This window comes from Phoca vitulina, unplaced genomic scaffold (genome assembly GCF_004348235.1).
Source record: "Phoca vitulina isolate PV1807 unplaced genomic scaffold, GSC_HSeal_1.0 scaffold40, whole genome shotgun sequence".
Lineage (NCBI taxonomy): Eukaryota > Metazoa > Chordata > Mammalia > Carnivora > Phocidae > Phoca > Phoca vitulina.
This window is the reverse complement of record NW_022589743.1, coordinates 23,212,030-23,228,948: the sequence shown is the minus strand read 5'-3', so window position 1 is coordinate 23,228,948 and position 16,919 is coordinate 23,212,030. Positions and strand designations below refer to the sequence as shown.

At 46.2% G+C, this 16,919-nt stretch overlaps 1 protein-coding gene across 1 annotated transcript in view; it reads right to left on the bottom strand.

Annotated features, from left to right (window-relative positions):
• NXN (nucleoredoxin) overlaps positions 1-15,804 on the bottom strand; it is a 149,797-nt gene extending 133,993 nt beyond the window's left edge. Inside the window, exon 1 of the mRNA XM_032428742.1 lies at positions 15,351-15,804. Coding sequence (XP_032284633.1) covers positions 15,351-15,716 — 366 coding nt within the window. The 5' untranslated portion in view covers positions 15,717-15,804. The remainder of the gene's footprint in view (positions 1-15,350) is intronic.
• Between the last annotated feature and the right edge of the window lie 1,115 nt (positions 15,805-16,919).

Here is a 16,919-nt window from a genome sequence, read left to right as displayed (position 1 = left end):
GGACGTACATTTAATCCTCATTTAAGACGAACCATTCAGAAAATATTCTCACTTCTAAACTGACACTCATTCCCTTTCCCTTCTTTTTTTTTTTTTTTTAAAGATTTTATTTTTTTATTTATTTGACAGACAGAATAGCGAGAGCAGGAACACAAGCAGGGGGAGTGGGAGAGGGAGAAGCAGGCTTCCTGCCGAGCAGGGAGCCTGATGTGGGACTCGATCCCAGGATCCTGGGATCATGACCTGAGCCGAAGGCAGACGCTTAACGACTGAGCCACCCAGGCGCCCTTCCCTTTCCCTTCTTAAATCAAATTCCCTTTTAAAGTTCACTAGATCTTTGCAAAGTTTGCCTTTCATAATTTCTATTATCTATTTATCTATATAATAAACCTATATAACTCCCATGGCAACCTTTTGATTTTTTGTAAGCAACTTGCATCCACGAACCTACAACTGAATGAGCTATAAGTTTTCTCAGCTGCCTCTTCTAAAAATGAGTAAGGAATGTTCAAGGGACGGGGAAGAGCTGTGTGTGATATTTGATATGATGACTTTTGATGTAATATTTGTACATTTTTCTCAAACAACAGATGTATCCCAAAGATGTTGTAAAGGAGTTTTTCCCCCTAAGTGGAAGAAATCACTTTTTGAACATCTCTTAGGAGGTTACAATCTAAAACAGTTCGGCCTAATAAAATGAAGATCCTTCCGTAATAAAAACAACAGACATAATCCCTTACTTTATCTATTTCATAACTTTGGATTCTGGGGGTGATGGATTTTCTAAAAGTGCAGCACACTCAGTAAATAAAAACTGATATTAAATACAGGTTGCCTAGTACTAGTCACCACAAAAGACACAGCATAATACCAGTGCCCGGCATGGGGAAGTCCTTTGTCCCTGTATAAATCCGAATACTTGGAAGGGAAGAATGACAGCTCAGAGAATGAACCTCTTAATTTATCCAAATGGCAGGGCACACAGTGGAAATTCCACAGACACTGTCTTCTCAGTGCTTTATGTCCATTCTAGAGGGGGCCCCTCTCCGAGGACAGGGAAAGCTGCTTTCAAAGGTCTCCTAAGCCTGCCATACTCCGTGAACATGTCAGGCTAAGGCATTTCCCTTCTAGGGATAGTGGTTCCTTGCTCTGTTCCTTGCCTCTGTGTTGGGTTCAGTACCAAGGCTGGCTCGATACCAAGTTATCACAGGGCTGTGCAAGGACATTTCTAGTCTTCACCCACCTGAGAGAAAAAGCCACAGTTGTCAGGGACAGCCAAGAATATGAGCAAGATCTGTTTAAAAGGCTTGGCTTAGGGGTGCCTGGGTGGCTCAGTCGTTAAGCATCTGCCTTCGGCTCAGGTCATGGTCCCAGCATCCTGGGATTGAGCCCCACATCGGGCTCCCTGCTCCGCGGGAAGCCTGCTTCTCCCTCTCCCACTCCCCCTGCTTGTGTTCCCTCTCTCACTGTGTCTCTCTCCGTCAAATAAATAAAATTAAAAAAAAAAAAAAGGCTTGGCTTAGGGGCACCTGGGTGGCTCATGGTCCCCAGGGTCCTGGGATCAAGGGGAATCTGCTTCTCCCTCTCCATCTGCCCCTCCCCCTGTTCGTGTGCTCGCTCTTTCTCTCTCTCTCTCTCAAAATGAATGGATACAATCTTTAAAAACAAATAAAAAATAAAAAAGGCCCGGCTTTAAAAAAAAGTATGTGTGTATCAGGGATACACACATATGTACATGCGTGTATATGCACAAAATACCTCTGAAAAGAAATACAAGACACTGATCACGGTGGCCACTCGGGGAGGCAAGCTACTGTCAGCAGCGGGACGGAGACTTCCTTACCCCTGCACGTCTTTCGTTTTATTTGAAATTTTATTTAACATGTGAAGACACTGTCCTTTCACAAAACAAAAATTAATTTCAAATGCTAAATCTACCTGTGTAAAAAATATGTAAGCATATACATTCATATATGCAGGATATGTCTATTCTTTTTCTGGAAGAATATGTAAGACATTGTTAGTGATTATCTCTAGAAAGAGGATTATTTTTATAACTAAAAAATGAAATGCTGGCTTTCTCTTGCAAATGGGAAAAAGTTAATAAGTGGAAAAAGTGTTTAAGTCTATGCCGAGTAAAGGAATATAAATGGCTTTGTAATGTGAACAGCAGTGAAACCATAATTTGTGCGATAGATGCGCACCAACAAAGCCCAGGCTCCCGGTGAAGGCACACCATGTTTTGTTCCAGGAATCCAGACTCGCCTGGTAACTACTTTCTCCGCAGTTTTATCAACCAAAAACTAGGCTCCGATGACCTCAGAAAGTCACTAAGCCTTCACAGGAAGGCGCTGCTTCGGAAAGCGCTTCAAAACTAGAGTGTCCCACCACACTCGCTGCAAATTAATACTCCCCACAGCTCCAAATGAAAGAGAATATGTTCAAGTGGTATTAAGTGGTATTTTACTCTTAAGCACATTTGTAAAAGTAAAAACAATGCATCCGAGGGCTGAAGCCAGCAACCTTCTCTGCACATTTGGGAAAGTGATTTCCCCCAGGAAAAGTGTTTTAAGGCATTTAATTTCAGTTCATCCTCATGCCTAACATGTGAAATTTCCGAATTCTTAGGTGCCACACTGCAAAGAGTAGAACAGGTTTATGCGTTATCTTAAGTAGGCAAATACACCTGGGTAAGAAAACGAGTCCATTTTAAAATAGGGTAAAATTTTCAAAATAAACGGAGTAATTCATCCTAAAAAGTCAAATATTAAGAAAAATCTATCTGCACAAAGACACTAGGTTGCTTTGTAGCTAGTTTCCTGTCTCTTGCTAATTTTGAAACAAAATGCCACATTTAATGAGCCAGCCAGATTCTCACCCTGCCCGTGCCCAATGGCATTAAGGAAAAGACTCCCTCAGGCTCTATTAGTGCCCTAATGAGACAGTGCGGGGAGGGAGGTGTTGGGCTGGGGACGAGGCAGCCACTGCTGCCACAGAGCCTTCAGAAAGGGCAGGATCTGGACATCCTGAACAAACAGGGTGCTCCCAACTACCTACTGACGGGGTGTCTGGCCACAGCTCTTCCTACAGCGTCCTCTGCAGGAAACAAACGTAGGCCCAGCCGACCTGGAAACTCTCCTCGGGTAAGGTATGAACTACATCCTCGAGGGAGAAAATGTGCCCCCAAGATCACCCAACCCCAGCAATGATTTCTTCACCAGCAGCTACCAGATGGAAGGAGCACTGACGTTCAAATGGGCAAAAAGGGGGAGATTCTGCAAACTACAGATCGGTGAAGCTGACATCAACCCTTCAACAGACCCTACAGCTTATTACAGTTATTAAACACACACTTCCGGGGACGCCTGGGTGGCTCAGTCGGTTAAGCGTCTGCCTTCGGCCTGGGTCATGATCCCAGGGTCCTGGGATCGAGTCCCACATCGGGCTCCTTGCTCAGTAGGGAGCCTGCTTCTCTCTCTCTCTCTCTCCCTCTGCTTGTGCTCTCTCTGTCAAATAAATAAAATCTTAAAAATAAATAAATAAATAAATAAAATAATAAACACACACTTCGGAAAAGAAGTGATCAAGTTAGAAGCAAGCATGGATTCACTAAACAGAAGTCACTTCAGACTATCTTTCCTTGAAAGGGAAACGGCAAATTATCTAAGTTATAGCAAGCAATCTGATAGAGCAAAAAGATCTTGACAGACTGCAGAAAATGATCACATCTAAGTAAACTTACTCTTTCTTTAAAAATTTATTTATGGGGTGCCTGGGTGGCTCAGTTGTTAAGTGTCTGCCTTCGGCTCAGGTCATGATCCCAGGGTCCTGGGATCGAGCCCCGCATCAGGCTCCCGGCTCAGTGAGAAGCCTGCTTCTCCCTCTCCCCCTGCTTGTGTTCCCTCTCTCACTGTGTCTCTCTCTGTCAAATAAATGAATAAAATCTTTAAAAAAATAAATATTTATTTATTTGAGAGAGAAAGAGAGAGAACACAAGCAGGGAGGAGGGGCAGAGGGAGAGGGAGAGGGAGAAGCAGACCACCTGCTGAGCAGGGAGCCCACCTTGGGGCTCAATCCCAGGACCCCGGGATCATGACCTGAGCCAAAGGCAGATGCTTAACCAACTGAGCCACCCAGGCGCCCCTAAGTAAACTTATTCTTGAGGATAACTGATATAAGATTTAGGACTGTGTTCTCATTTGTTCAGGTATAAAACTGATGAAAAAGACTTTGGAGTTTTGGTTGACAAAAAGGTCAGTTAGTCAACCCAGTGTAATGTGATAGTCAGAAAAGCTAATGCAATCTCAAACTATGATGATGTAAGTTTAGATAATATCTACAACAAAGGAGATAATAAGCTGACCCTTTGTGCTTAGGGCAGACCACCCCGGCGTCTGTGTTCAGGTTTGGGGACTACTCTTTAAGAGAGGTCCCAGGCAATCTCGGAGAGGGCTCAGATACAAATGGCCAGGATGGGAATGAAACTTGAACCCGTATCATATGAGAAATGGCCGAAGGACCAAGGGAATCTTTCATTTCAGAGAGAGGAGAGTTGTCTACAGTCCTTTATGGGCTGGCCAATCCCCTAGGAGAGAATGGCTAATGTCAGAATGGCCTTCTAAGGAGATGGTACTTCGTGGTCACTAGAAATGCCCCTGCAGAGGCTGAGCACTTGCCAGGCACACTGCCATGGGGTTAGCATAGATGACTCGAGTGGGCAGCTACAGTTCATTCTTGTCCCCTCCCTCTGGTAACACACTCTCATTTTCCTTGGTAAGCCCCTCCCACCCCTTTCCTGATGCTCAGTCCACTTGGTTTATGACCTCACCCTCTGGTTATACGGGTGTGGATATGACTTAGGCTTAGCCAGAGTATTACATACCCTGGCTATGGTGACTGGTCCTGGGATGGGAGGGGGACCAAGCTGGCCTCCTTCTGCTGGGGTTCTGAGAGTACAGGAAGCAAACCCAGAGCTGTGGTGGCCCTCACGTCAGTATGAGAGCAGCCTGCTGGAGGTCAGGGCCCCCACAGAGAGAAGCAGAGTGGACAGATGGAGAAGGGCAGCCCGTCTGGAAGACTGCATTTGAGCCACCCGGACCTACAAGGTGGTCAATACCTGGACTTCTCAGCGACAACAGCCTAGGATCCTTTTGAACCCAAGAGTCAATATTCTATAGACCTTTATAGATTAAGGGGGGAAATATGGATAAGAAGGGGTTGGGAATGTGGCAAGGGGGCAGACCCAGAAAAAGTTTAAGTGGAAGGAGAAACTTAAGGTTTAAGGAGACTTTAGAGACATAGCTACCAAATGCAATGTGTAGAACTTACCTGGATTCAAACAAATAACTGTAAAAAAAAATTATGAGATGATCAGAGATTTGAATACTGACTTGTATTTGCCAATATTAAGAAATTACTAGATTTTTTTAAGGTATGATATGATATTGTGATTTTTTTTAAAGATTTTATTTATTTATTTGACAGAGAGAGACACAGCGAGAGAGGGAACACAAGCAGGGGGGGAGTGGGAGAGGGAGAAGCAGGCTTCCCGCTGAGCAGGGAGCCCGATGCAGGGCTCGATCCCAGGACCCTGGGACCATGACCTGAGCCAAAGGCAGATGCTTAACGACTGAGCCCCCCAGGCACCCCCGATATTGTGATTTTTTTAAAAGAGTTACTTAGTAAAATGTTTATGAAGGAAATGTTAGGATGCCTGGGAGCTGCTTCAAAGTAATCCAATGAAGGGGACAGAGAGAGGGTGTACATGAGTTGGTGATACTTCCATCTGGGTGCTGGGTACATAGAGGCTCACTGTGCTATTTTCCCTACCAGTGTGATGTTTGAAGTTTTCCATAATAGTCAAAAAATAAATAAATGGCAGGAGAAATCGACAGAGACCAGACTCCGCCAGCCCCTCCCAGCTCAAAAGTAAAATCGGAATCCGCTCAGGAAAACTGAGCAAGCAGTCAAAGAGATGGTCTAGAATTCTACCCATACCCAAAGACACGAATGTGTCATCAAATCAACAACTGACCAGTAATTATCGCTGTCTTAGTAAGAAACAGAGGAGAAGCAAGATTACATGACGGGCCACTAGATACAAAGAGTCTAGGTGCTGAGCGTAAGGGAATGCTGAGGGTAGGAGTGATACAAAGAAATAAAAGCTGAGAATTTTTCTCTCCTGCAATCTGAATAGCCATAACATAGGGACTGAAATATCCAAGCACCTGGGGTAAACATTTAAAAGGCATTTACTATGCACTTGACACTGTTCTAAATACTTTCCGGATACTAACTCATTTAACCCTTAACGACAACCCTATAAGGTGGATACTACTATCTCCATTTTAATGACCAGGACCTAGAGACACACAAGTCAGGTAGCTTGCACCAAAATCACATTGCTAGAGAGTGACAGAGGTGTGATTCAAACCGGGAAACCCAGACCCAGAGCCCATACTCTTACCCACTGTGCAACAGATTCTAAACGTTCACTCCTAGTAAGGGAGAATTTGTGAAGATCCGTGGGTATAAATGCTTTTTTAAGCTGCAGCCAAGCCTGGGGCCCAAAGCGGAGAAAATGCTACATTCAAGGTCATTCAGAGCTCAGAGGGTAACACTGTGATTTTTCCCCATCACAGGTTGTTCTGCCCAATCTGTATATTTCACATCAAACCCTGAAAAATGACTAACAGATGAGGCAGCTGTGCTGTGAGCCACCACGATCAAAAGAAAACTGTCTTGACCTGATCACATTTAAAGGGGAAAAAAGGCAACATCTTCTGATTTTAAGCAGACTACATCCATTCAGATTTTTATCCCTGGCATAAAAAAAGACAAAAAACTATACAACCGATTCATCTGGATAAAATTCTCAAAGGAAAACAAAGAGGGAAACCCTATCCCTAGAACAGCGAAACTCACCACACCCCGTTTTACGATTATTCAACAAGGATCTGAGATAAAAGCATTCTTAACTGTAGAAATATTACTTGAATTTACCTGTAACCGGTGTCTGCATTGAAATAATACAACGGGGAGTAGGTGATAGATGTAACAGAAAGAAATGCTGAATTTTAAGCATAAATGGTTTTTTCAAAAAGGATTTTCTTAAGTGTAGTTCATACAAAAATACACTGTATATCTGGTCCAAGAGTTATGACCAGCAAGCGGCAGAAAATTTATGTTTGCTTTTAATCATGGATGCCACAGAACAAAAGTTTCCATTACAGGGTTTCACTCGAGAATAACGGCACTCAAGCAACTTTCAATTACTATACTTCTTACTTGTCATAAAGCAGAAAGCACATGTTTGAGATTTTACTGGAAGTTAGAACAGCAGTTTCTGAAAACCTCATAAAAGGGAGGACTGATTTAGTCCTAGGATCTCGGCAGGATACCTGAAGTTCAATTCTGTCTCTGAACAAAAGCACTGTAGCAGCCCGCAGGCTTTGCAGAGGATGAAGGGGAGCTGGGGGCACTTCACTGGCTGATCTAAAAAAAGCCAAATCATTAAAAGGTCCTTAGAAACCACCACCGCCGAAAGGCAGCAGCAGAAAAGTTCTGGCTTTCCCGTCTTCTAGGCAAATGCTTTCAGCAGTTAAAACTACTTCTATCTTATTACACGGTCTTCTATGCATATCGAGAGTGAATCCACACCACAAGCTATTTGTTGAAAAGAGAACTTTCAGCTCCCTCCTCTTCCATGGAGAATGTTTGATATGAACGTTTTGTAAGACACAATTTCACGAACAGAAAGGACCCAGTTGAATTTAAGGGAGTTCAGCCGAGCCCTTTCATCTGACACTGTGACCCTAATCTAATAATCGGTTTTCTTTGCTTCAATTCTCCAACTCGAACATACTTTGAAAAGTTAAAACGTTTAATATCTACTGATTACTAGTTGCTGGAAGATATAATAGGCATGCATTTTGAGCTCCTTGGAAGAAAGATTCTTGAGAAACACAAACTATGAAATATAAAAGCATGGGATGTAAGTCTGCAGATAGACTATTTTAATGGCCTAAGATTTTTGACATTTCAAAAGCACAGTGTAGAGTCTTTTCCTATTTTTGAGCACAGAATTACAGGGCAATAGAGTTACACGTCTATTTGCTTGTTTAAGTGCTCTTTAAAGCACTCATTAAGAAACAAAAACAAACAAAAACACCCACATACTGTGGATATATACAATTATATAATTCAATTAAGGCCCAACTCTAATATTAAATGTTAAAATCAAGCTCTGTAATAGTGAAAGTGCACATTTCAACTTACACGATGTGGAAACTACCATGTTTTCACGTTCCCAATCTAAAAGTCAAATGCCTGTTTTCTGTGATCACATTACCCACGTCTCAGCACCTAAGAACTGATTATCTTCCCCTCCCTTTGGTTGGTTTCTGTCCTCAAGGAGCTTACGGTCTAAACGAAAAAAAAAAAAAAAACCAGGGGTGTCTGGGTGGCTCAGTCAGTTAGGCTCCGGTCATGGTCATGGTCATGATCAGCAGGAAGCCCCTTCTCCCTCTCCCTCTGCCCCTTCCCCCACCCCTGTTCATGCTCTCTCTTGCTCTCTCCCTCTCTCTCAAATAAAATCTTAAAAATAAATAAAAATAAACAAAACAAACAAAAAACAACCTAAGTGCTAGGATATTTGTACACAAGATCTATGGAAGCCCACAGAATCATCTCACCTAGAAGGAAAAGAGACAGGAAAGCTTGTTACAGAAACAGGGAAACCAGGGAAACCAGGACTGAGTTTAAAAGTTCCAAACTCAGCCAGTTGGGAGGAAAGAGAACACTGAGCAGGTGAGAGAGGAGACAGAACAATCAAGGACCATGCTCTAGAATTTGGACTTGACCCCAAAAGCTATGAAGAACTACTAAAGAATTCTTAAGCAGGAGAATAACATGATCAGAGTTGTGATTTTGGACTTGACCATACTGAAAACAGTCTAGAGCAGTGCTGCTCAAGGTGGGTCTGCAACCCAGTGCTTGCCCATAAACTGTTTGTTACCGGTCCACAATAAGGTAAGTACAAAAACTGAGAAGGAGTACTCAGAAACGTTTATAGCAGCTTGACATTGCAGCAACATCCAGGTTTGTGATCAATGGGCTCATCATGTTGAATAGGACAGAGACCAGCTTGTGTGAGGTCAACTTAGTGGGGCGTTACATGTGCTTCAACCCAGATAGGAGTCATGCCTTAATAAGGCCATTTGCATTGGTGTGACTGACTGGAAATTAACAAAACAAAATAAAATCGACCACTGACTACAGACAGCTTGAGAAGCTGGTCTGAGAATCATTTCAGGGGTCAAGACTGGAAGCAAGGAGGGGCGCCTGGGTGGCTCAGCGGGTTAGGTGTCTGACTCGTGGTTTTAGCTTGGGGCATAATCTCAGGGTTGTGGGACTGAGCCCCATGTCGGGCTCCATGCTCAGCGCGGAGTCTGCTCCCTCTCCCTCTGCCCCTCCCCTCGTGCCACCTCTCTCTCTCTCTCTAATAAATAAATCTTTAAAAAAAAAAAAAAAAAGGTTGGAAGTAAGGAGCCCCAGGAGAAGATGCTGGTACACAGTAGTCCAGATGAAACCTGAAGTCAAGCAGTGATGGTAGGGATGGTGAGAAGAGGTTAGAGTTGCGAGGTATTAAAGAGATCAAATCATGGGGCGCCTGGGTGGCTCAGTCGCTAAGCGCCTGACTTCGGCTCAGGTCATGATCCCAGGGTCCTGGGGTCGAGGCCCGCACCGGGCTCCCTGCTCAGCGGGAAGTCTGTTTCTCCCTCTCCCACTCCCCCTGCTTGTGTTCCCTCTCTCACTGTCTGTCTCTGTCAAATAAATAAAATCTTTAAAAAGATCAAATCAACACCAAGACTCAGTGCCATTTGGATGTGAGGGGTGCAGAAGAAGCAAGGATGGCTCCTGAGATTCCAGGACTCTTCTTTCCTTTTAAAATAATGGCCAGGTATACAGCAACAGCATGCAAGAGCCTCGTGAGAGTCAGGACCAGCAAAAAAGATTCTGAACTCATAGCCATTTTCTTTGAGTGTCTCTGAATAAGCAGAATGGTAAATTAATGAAATACAGAAAACTAAGCACCCTGGTGGTTAGCACTGAGCACCAGTGGGAATTCACTTTGTTAAGAAAGAAAACATCCTATGCCAAGCTTATGCTCTTCCCCCCGAAAGGAAATCATGCCTTGAGGAGCCCAGACTATTTAGAATGGGGCTAGCTGGAGCTCTGGAGTCCCAAGTACTATCAAAAAAAAAAAAAGTCACCCCACCACCACCACCATACACCGAGGGATTTGTCCATTCCCCACCCCAGCTGTGTATAACACAAAGCCTTCTTTCTCAAATTGGTGCAGATATTAAAACAAGGCCTCAAACCAAAAGGAACAGTGATAAAAGGGGGAGTGGGGGTAGAGAGCGTAAATGAAATCAATGACCCTAACCTCAAAACCCACAGCTTTCCTCTTGTGCTCTGTTTCACATCCCAACCCATATCCATCAGCAAGGGCTGTGGACAGCTAGCCAGTCAGGCCTGAATCACTACCTTGAGGCCTGAAGAGTAATCCACAATGGCTACACGTCTGAGCAAACCTATCCGACAACATTCCAGAGCTAGGAAGGGAGGTGGCTGCGTTAGCGGGTGAGGTCTTCACTGCTCCGGAGATCGGGCACCATCCCTTTCCCATGCTGAAAGAGCAGCAATCCAGCAACCTTCACGCTGCCTAGATTTAAGCAGGCAGGATCAGGGAGACGTGCCTAATAGCTCTGGCAAACCACAAAACGATCACCAAGTACATAATTAATCTCTCTCAAGAAGGATGCCTCATCATCTTAAAGTTGTTACCCTTTATCATGTCTGGGCTTCATTGATCTGATGTCTCAAGTTTCACTGGCAAGTGTGAGTATGGCGCTCAGTAAATCTCAGAACTCTCAGTTCTTTAAGAAGCGGTATTTTTTAAATATTCATTTGCTTTCATTGTTTCATTCTTCTAGGTCTTTCTCCTCAATTAGAATCTCTTCTAGGGCAATTCTTTCAACCCCTTCACCATATGCTGATAAAACTCATTTGTTACAAAAATCATAACAGTTTTGCAATTCTGTAATGTGATACATTCCGGAGGCTCAAGCTATGAAAGGAATTCCTGAATTTCATGATAATTTATGAACAACAGCTAGCACTTACTGAGCACATACTACATGCCAAGGCAGATGCTATTCTAACCTCCACTTTACAGATAAGGAACCTGTGGCACAGACAAGTAGGGGAACTTGCTCAAGGTCCCCCAGCTAACAAATGACAGAGGCAGGATCCGAGCTCAGGCGGATGGACAAGAGTCCCTATTTTTAACTACTACTACTACACTAGATGTCTTCATTACGCAGAGAAGAAAAATTGAAGATTAAAAAAATACATTACAAATAATGGAACAAGGAAAAAGCCTCTCAAGGAAAATTGCTCTTATTACTTTAATTGAACCGTGGTCTTTTATTCGACAGATCCAAGTCCTGGAAACACAACGAATGGAGGGAGCCTGTCCTGGCTGGTCCAGGCTCCTTTCGCAAAAGATGGAAAACCCCAATTGTCAAAGCTGTGCTTTTCTCCTGTCTTTTAGCGCCTTCAAAGTGGTCTGTCAGGGTCATAGAGATCATTCTCTTAGTGGCTGGGGTATCTGGATTTGAGGGAGGATGAGCTGGGAGAGATGGAGCTATAAGACTGTTTGGGTTGGTACCAAATCTTGCCCCTTTCCAAAGAGCCAAAGGGATTCCGGTGAATTCTAGGCCAAGCCGCTGATTGAGTCTGACCCAAAAGAATCACCCAGAGCAAGCAACCCACACAGGGAAGCTGGAAGATTCCACTTTCGCTGACTGAAGCAGGTAGACCAGGGATCCTCAGGGATACCTCCTGACTGCCGCTCTCCCGCCCCAACTTTCTCTTTTCCTTTCTGTCTGGCAGGAAGTTCTGGGGCCAAGCCAGACTCCAGCAAATCTGTGCGGTCCAAGACCAGTGGCCCTGTACCATTTGATGTCAGTGTACCCACACTGACCAAATGCAGTCCCTCGGACATCCAGCCCAGGCAAAACGGAGTCTGGTGGCTTTAAAACCAAAATCTGTGCTGAAACAGATCCTGGGGATCGACTCTCCTAGTCTGACACCTAAGTAACTTATCCTCATCTGAAGGAATAGATCAAATCCCTAAACTTTCCAACTATTCATCCCATTCTCTCTCTCCAGAAATCTGAAAAATGTCTACCAACAAAACAAAAAGCAAACCTACTTATTAAAACAAGTCTAACTACCTTAACTTCAAGATTATATGTTTTCTGACAAAACTGCTCTTATAAAGGCACTCAAAGTTCTATTATCATCTAATTACAATTTCTATACAGCTATTTATACAGGTGTGCTTGGAAGCCAAAAAAATGAAGCTTCAATTATTTTTGCACCCACCACAAAAGCAAGTAGAAACAGGACAACCTTTCATTGGGAATTTTTTTTTTAAAGATGCTGGAGTCCTTTTATTCGCTGTTTTCTCACAGCTCCAATCAAGGTGAGCAGGGCCAGGCAAAACCCAAGCATAACATATATGGTCAGCCCCAGACTTTCTTACTACATAAAGGGGAAATTAATAAAAAAAAGAAAAAAAATACCACACAGCATTTTCTTTCCCCACCATAATTTTTCAATTTTCTTTAGAGTAATGCCAGCCAATAACTAATTAGAACCATATCCTTTGTCATCCCAATGGGAAGAAGTATATGAATGGTTGTAAAGAACAAATGTTAATGAGAACTTTAAAAAATTAGTAATCTGGAACTCTGGTTGCCCCTCAGTGTAAAACAAATTCTGTTCTTTGAAACTATTTTTATAGTTGGTGAGACAACATGGACAGGGTCCATCAAGCAAGAAGGTAAGTGTTTACCCACTCAGCACCCTGAACTGGGGATGCCCTGGCCTTTTTCACTGTTTTTACCATGAAGTTGCCATCACAAGCTCACAGACTTCCTTCTAAGCATCTCGATTTCAAACAGGACAGACAAAAACTCAAAATTACAAAAAAAAAAAAAAAAAGGAATTGTTTATTCTCTTTGGTTTCAAGGAAGAAAATACTTCCTGTCAAAGTGAGTACCTAGCTTTTGTAATTTCTAAGAGTTTATTTTCCATAAGAAACACAGCTGAAGTCTCTTTACCTGGTATATTATGACGAATGTTTCTGGGATCAGATCTTGATTGCCTATTCGTGAGCATCCAGGAGCAGAAACTACATCCTCAAAAACCGGACTTATTTTACAGAACAAAGTGAACCACTGGATGCAAGACAGAAAAACTCTGAGCAAAAAAATACATTTTTAACATGCTAGGCACCATGGTTTGGGCATGTTAAGCATTCTGAACTGTATTTTCAGATGAGGGTCTGCCCCATGTCATCCAGACTCATCCTGTTGGAATGAGCAGGTCCAGACTAGGGCCACAGACCACTTTTGTGTGTGTGTGCAAAGGGACCAGCCAGGGCAGAGAGAACCAGGCATGGTGTGTATCGTATGAAATATTCTCCTTTTCCAAGAAAAAGCTTTAAGCCTTTGCAAAACATCTCAATTTGCTCCACGTTTCTACCATCCAGCAAATTTCTTTCGTCCACTGCGAAAAACACAATAGGCCTTAAGTCTGTAACATTTTACCATCATTATATGTTTGCAAAAGCTAGAAATCATTTGTATTGCCCAACAAGGACATTATTTTAAACACACTGGTCTACAATAGAAATTTGCCACAACAATGAAGATGTTTTTTGGTACATCACTTTCTGAACATTATTCCTCCCTAAAAGAATCATAAAACAGCCACCAAGGAAAACAAAGAATTCCCATATTTGAAGCAAAAAAGGACTGGCCATTCACACCCACGCATTATCAAGTATATAAATCAAATATAAGCAAAATCACCTAAAAAGTGGTTAAAATGCCAAGTTTGGCCTCTGTGTGGTTCGTGAGCCCATGTTTTTCCAATGTTAAATTTACAAACTGTATTTGTTAAACTGTATTTCATACTTTAAATCCCAAGTCTGTAGCTTATACTGCTTGGGGATGGATGATTTACTGGAGACATCTGGGGTCACAGTATAAGCCTTTTGCTCTTACTAAATCTAAATCATGCTTCTCAACAAGACTCCCTACACATAAAAGAAACACATGCCGTTACCATCCTTCCTAGAGGCACCTAAAAGCCCCCAGAACAGCCCTTCTGCTGTCCACTCCATAAACTAAGATTCTCTTCTGAAAGGAAAGGAGCTAGATTCATACGGTGCATCAGGCATACCAATTAAGCAAGAGCGCTCCAAAACTTGTCCTGTTTCGATTCATGACAAAATTTCCTGAATTCGTTTTGTTAAAACAAACATCTTCATCCAACAGACACACTCGAAAACCCAAACTATTTTCAGCAGCAAACTGGTAAGAAGTTGACAGCGAAGTATAGATTTCCCCAAATCCTCGTTTCTCCACTTAATCTACACCTATGTTCAGCATTTAATTCGAAGTGTGCCAAGACAACCCCGACCCAGCAACTAAGAGCTGAAAGGACGGGTCTGTTCCTGTGCCTGGGAGGCATCTGGGGAGGACTGCTGGACAGGCAGACAATGAAAAGCTCCCCGGTGGCCACTAGTCGAGCCCGTGGAGGCGGAGGGACGGAGAAGGGGAGAGGAGTGAGCGCCCTTCTCACCCAAAGCCACGGTCAGAGGCTGCCTCTCCAGGGCGCGGGGCGGCCTGGCCTCCGAGTCCCGGGTCACAGGGTGGGGGGAAGGGAGGGGTCCCCTGAAAAGCAGATTTCTCGCGGAGAGAGGAAACTTCCTGGTCTGGGCATTATGGGTATGGGGCGAGGGCCTCCCCCACCCACTACAGGTATCCGCCGGGAGTCTGGCGGCTGAGGGAAGGAAGCAGCCCCTCCGCGCGCCTCTGGCCGGGAGCGGGGGTCACGGGGTCGGGACCCCCAGCGCGGCCGCCCCCTATACGAGGTTCCCAGCGCGTGAGGATCTGGCTCTCGACTCCTCGGGACGCAAGCCGGGGTCGGGGGCCGGAGGGTGTCAAACTTCCCCCACGGGCGCGGCCTGGCGCCCGCACCGACAAGTTGCCGCGGAACCCCAACACGGCGGGGTCCTCTGACGGGGGCGGGCATACACAGAGGAAGGGGACACTGAGGGACAGGAGGGGAAGTGCGTGCAAAGATACAGGAGCCGCCGGGCCGAGGGGCTGCGAGGGGTGCGGGCGGGGCCGGCGAGGACCCCGCTCCCCCCAACTCGCGGGCTGCGCACCCAGGCCGGGGGCGCCGACGAGGCCCGCGCCGCTCACCTTCCTGTGCTTCTCCTTGTAGGGCAGCGCCAGCCACGGCATGTCCCGCACGAAGTCCTGCCACTGCCGCTGGTCCTGGTCCGAGGACACGAAGACGATCTCCAGGCGGCGCCGCGGCTCGGGCTCCGCGGCCGCCCCGGCCCCCGGCCCCGGCCCGGCCCCGGCCCCGGCCGCCGCGTCCCCCCGTAGGCGGCCGTAGAAGGCGGCCAGGCTGCCGCTGAGCTGCGCGCAGGGGGCGCTCAGGCTGCAGCCGAAGTAGAGCCCGAGCAGCGAGATGCCGCGGGCGCCCAGCGAATGCACGTCCACCTCCTCGCCGCCGCCCGTCACCAGCTTCTCGCCGAGCAGCTCCTCCAGGAAGCCCGACATCCTGGCCCACCGCAGCCCCCGGCACGCGGGCTGGCAGGCGGCGGCGACCCCGCTCCCTCGGTCCGCGAGGCGGGCGGAGGCGGCAGCGGCGGTGGCGGCGGCGGCAGCTGCGGCGGCGGCGGCGGCGGCGGCGGGCGCGGGGCAGGGGAGAGGCCCGCCTACCCGGGCCCGCCCACGCCCCGCCCCCTCCGGGCCGTCCTCGCCACGCCCCCTCCGTGGCAGTCCCGGGCCGCGCGCTGGGCCCGGATCTGCGGCTGCTGGCGAGCGGAGCAAGGGCTTCCACGGCGCGGCGGGATTGTTCGGGAAAGAGCCCTGGCGAGAAAGCTGGCCGGAAACGCCCCACTCGTAGGGCTTTCTTCCAGCCAAGTGCAGCCAGGAGAGGGGTCCTCCGAGCCGGCGTCTCTGAAGCTGCAGTCCTCGCGGAGCTGGACTTGGCCTCCACCCTTCCGAACTCTCGATTCTCTCCGGACTTCCCCAAACATTCCCACAGTCCCCCCACCCGATTACTCGCTCGCTTGTGGCTCTTTCTCTCTCTCTCTCTCCAAAGCCTAATCGGCCATTTCGTACCCCACTGGCCTCTTGGAATGCTTACAGGACTTAGTATCTTCATACACAATTACTACTTCATCAGGCTGGGTCTTGCTTGCACTAATTTCTCTACCGTGTGTTTTGTGTATGTTTCTGTCTACTATAAGAGAACCGGAGGACGCCACCGCTTATATTTCTCGGGTAGCTTCTGATCTGGGGCTAGGCACACGTGAGAGAGTCCACGATCCTTGCGAGTGTATCACAGGTCGCACTGTGGGGGTTCAGTCCACAGGTCGCAGCGGCCATTCCCCTCCAGCGAGTGGCTCTGTTCCATCTCCACAAGTGTAGGCAACAGATGCCGCAGCATCTTTCAATCAATGCTGGTTGCACTCCTGAATCGGTTCCATAGCTTCTATCAAGTCGGATGATAGTTAAGAAAAATTCTAGGAATTTTTTTTTTTTTTTTTTGCCAGCTGGCAAGATGCTACCCCGTGCTTAGCTTGAACAGGTGGCCTGTGGCAAGCCTTCCCGCCTCACACACACACACACACGAAAAAATAAAATGCATACCCTGCCAACCCGCAGTAGAGGACCTTCAGTGTGTGTGCTCAGCTAACCACCTGGTGAAAGGAAAAAACGCCCCTCTCACCGCCCTCCACCTTGCCTTTGGAAGTC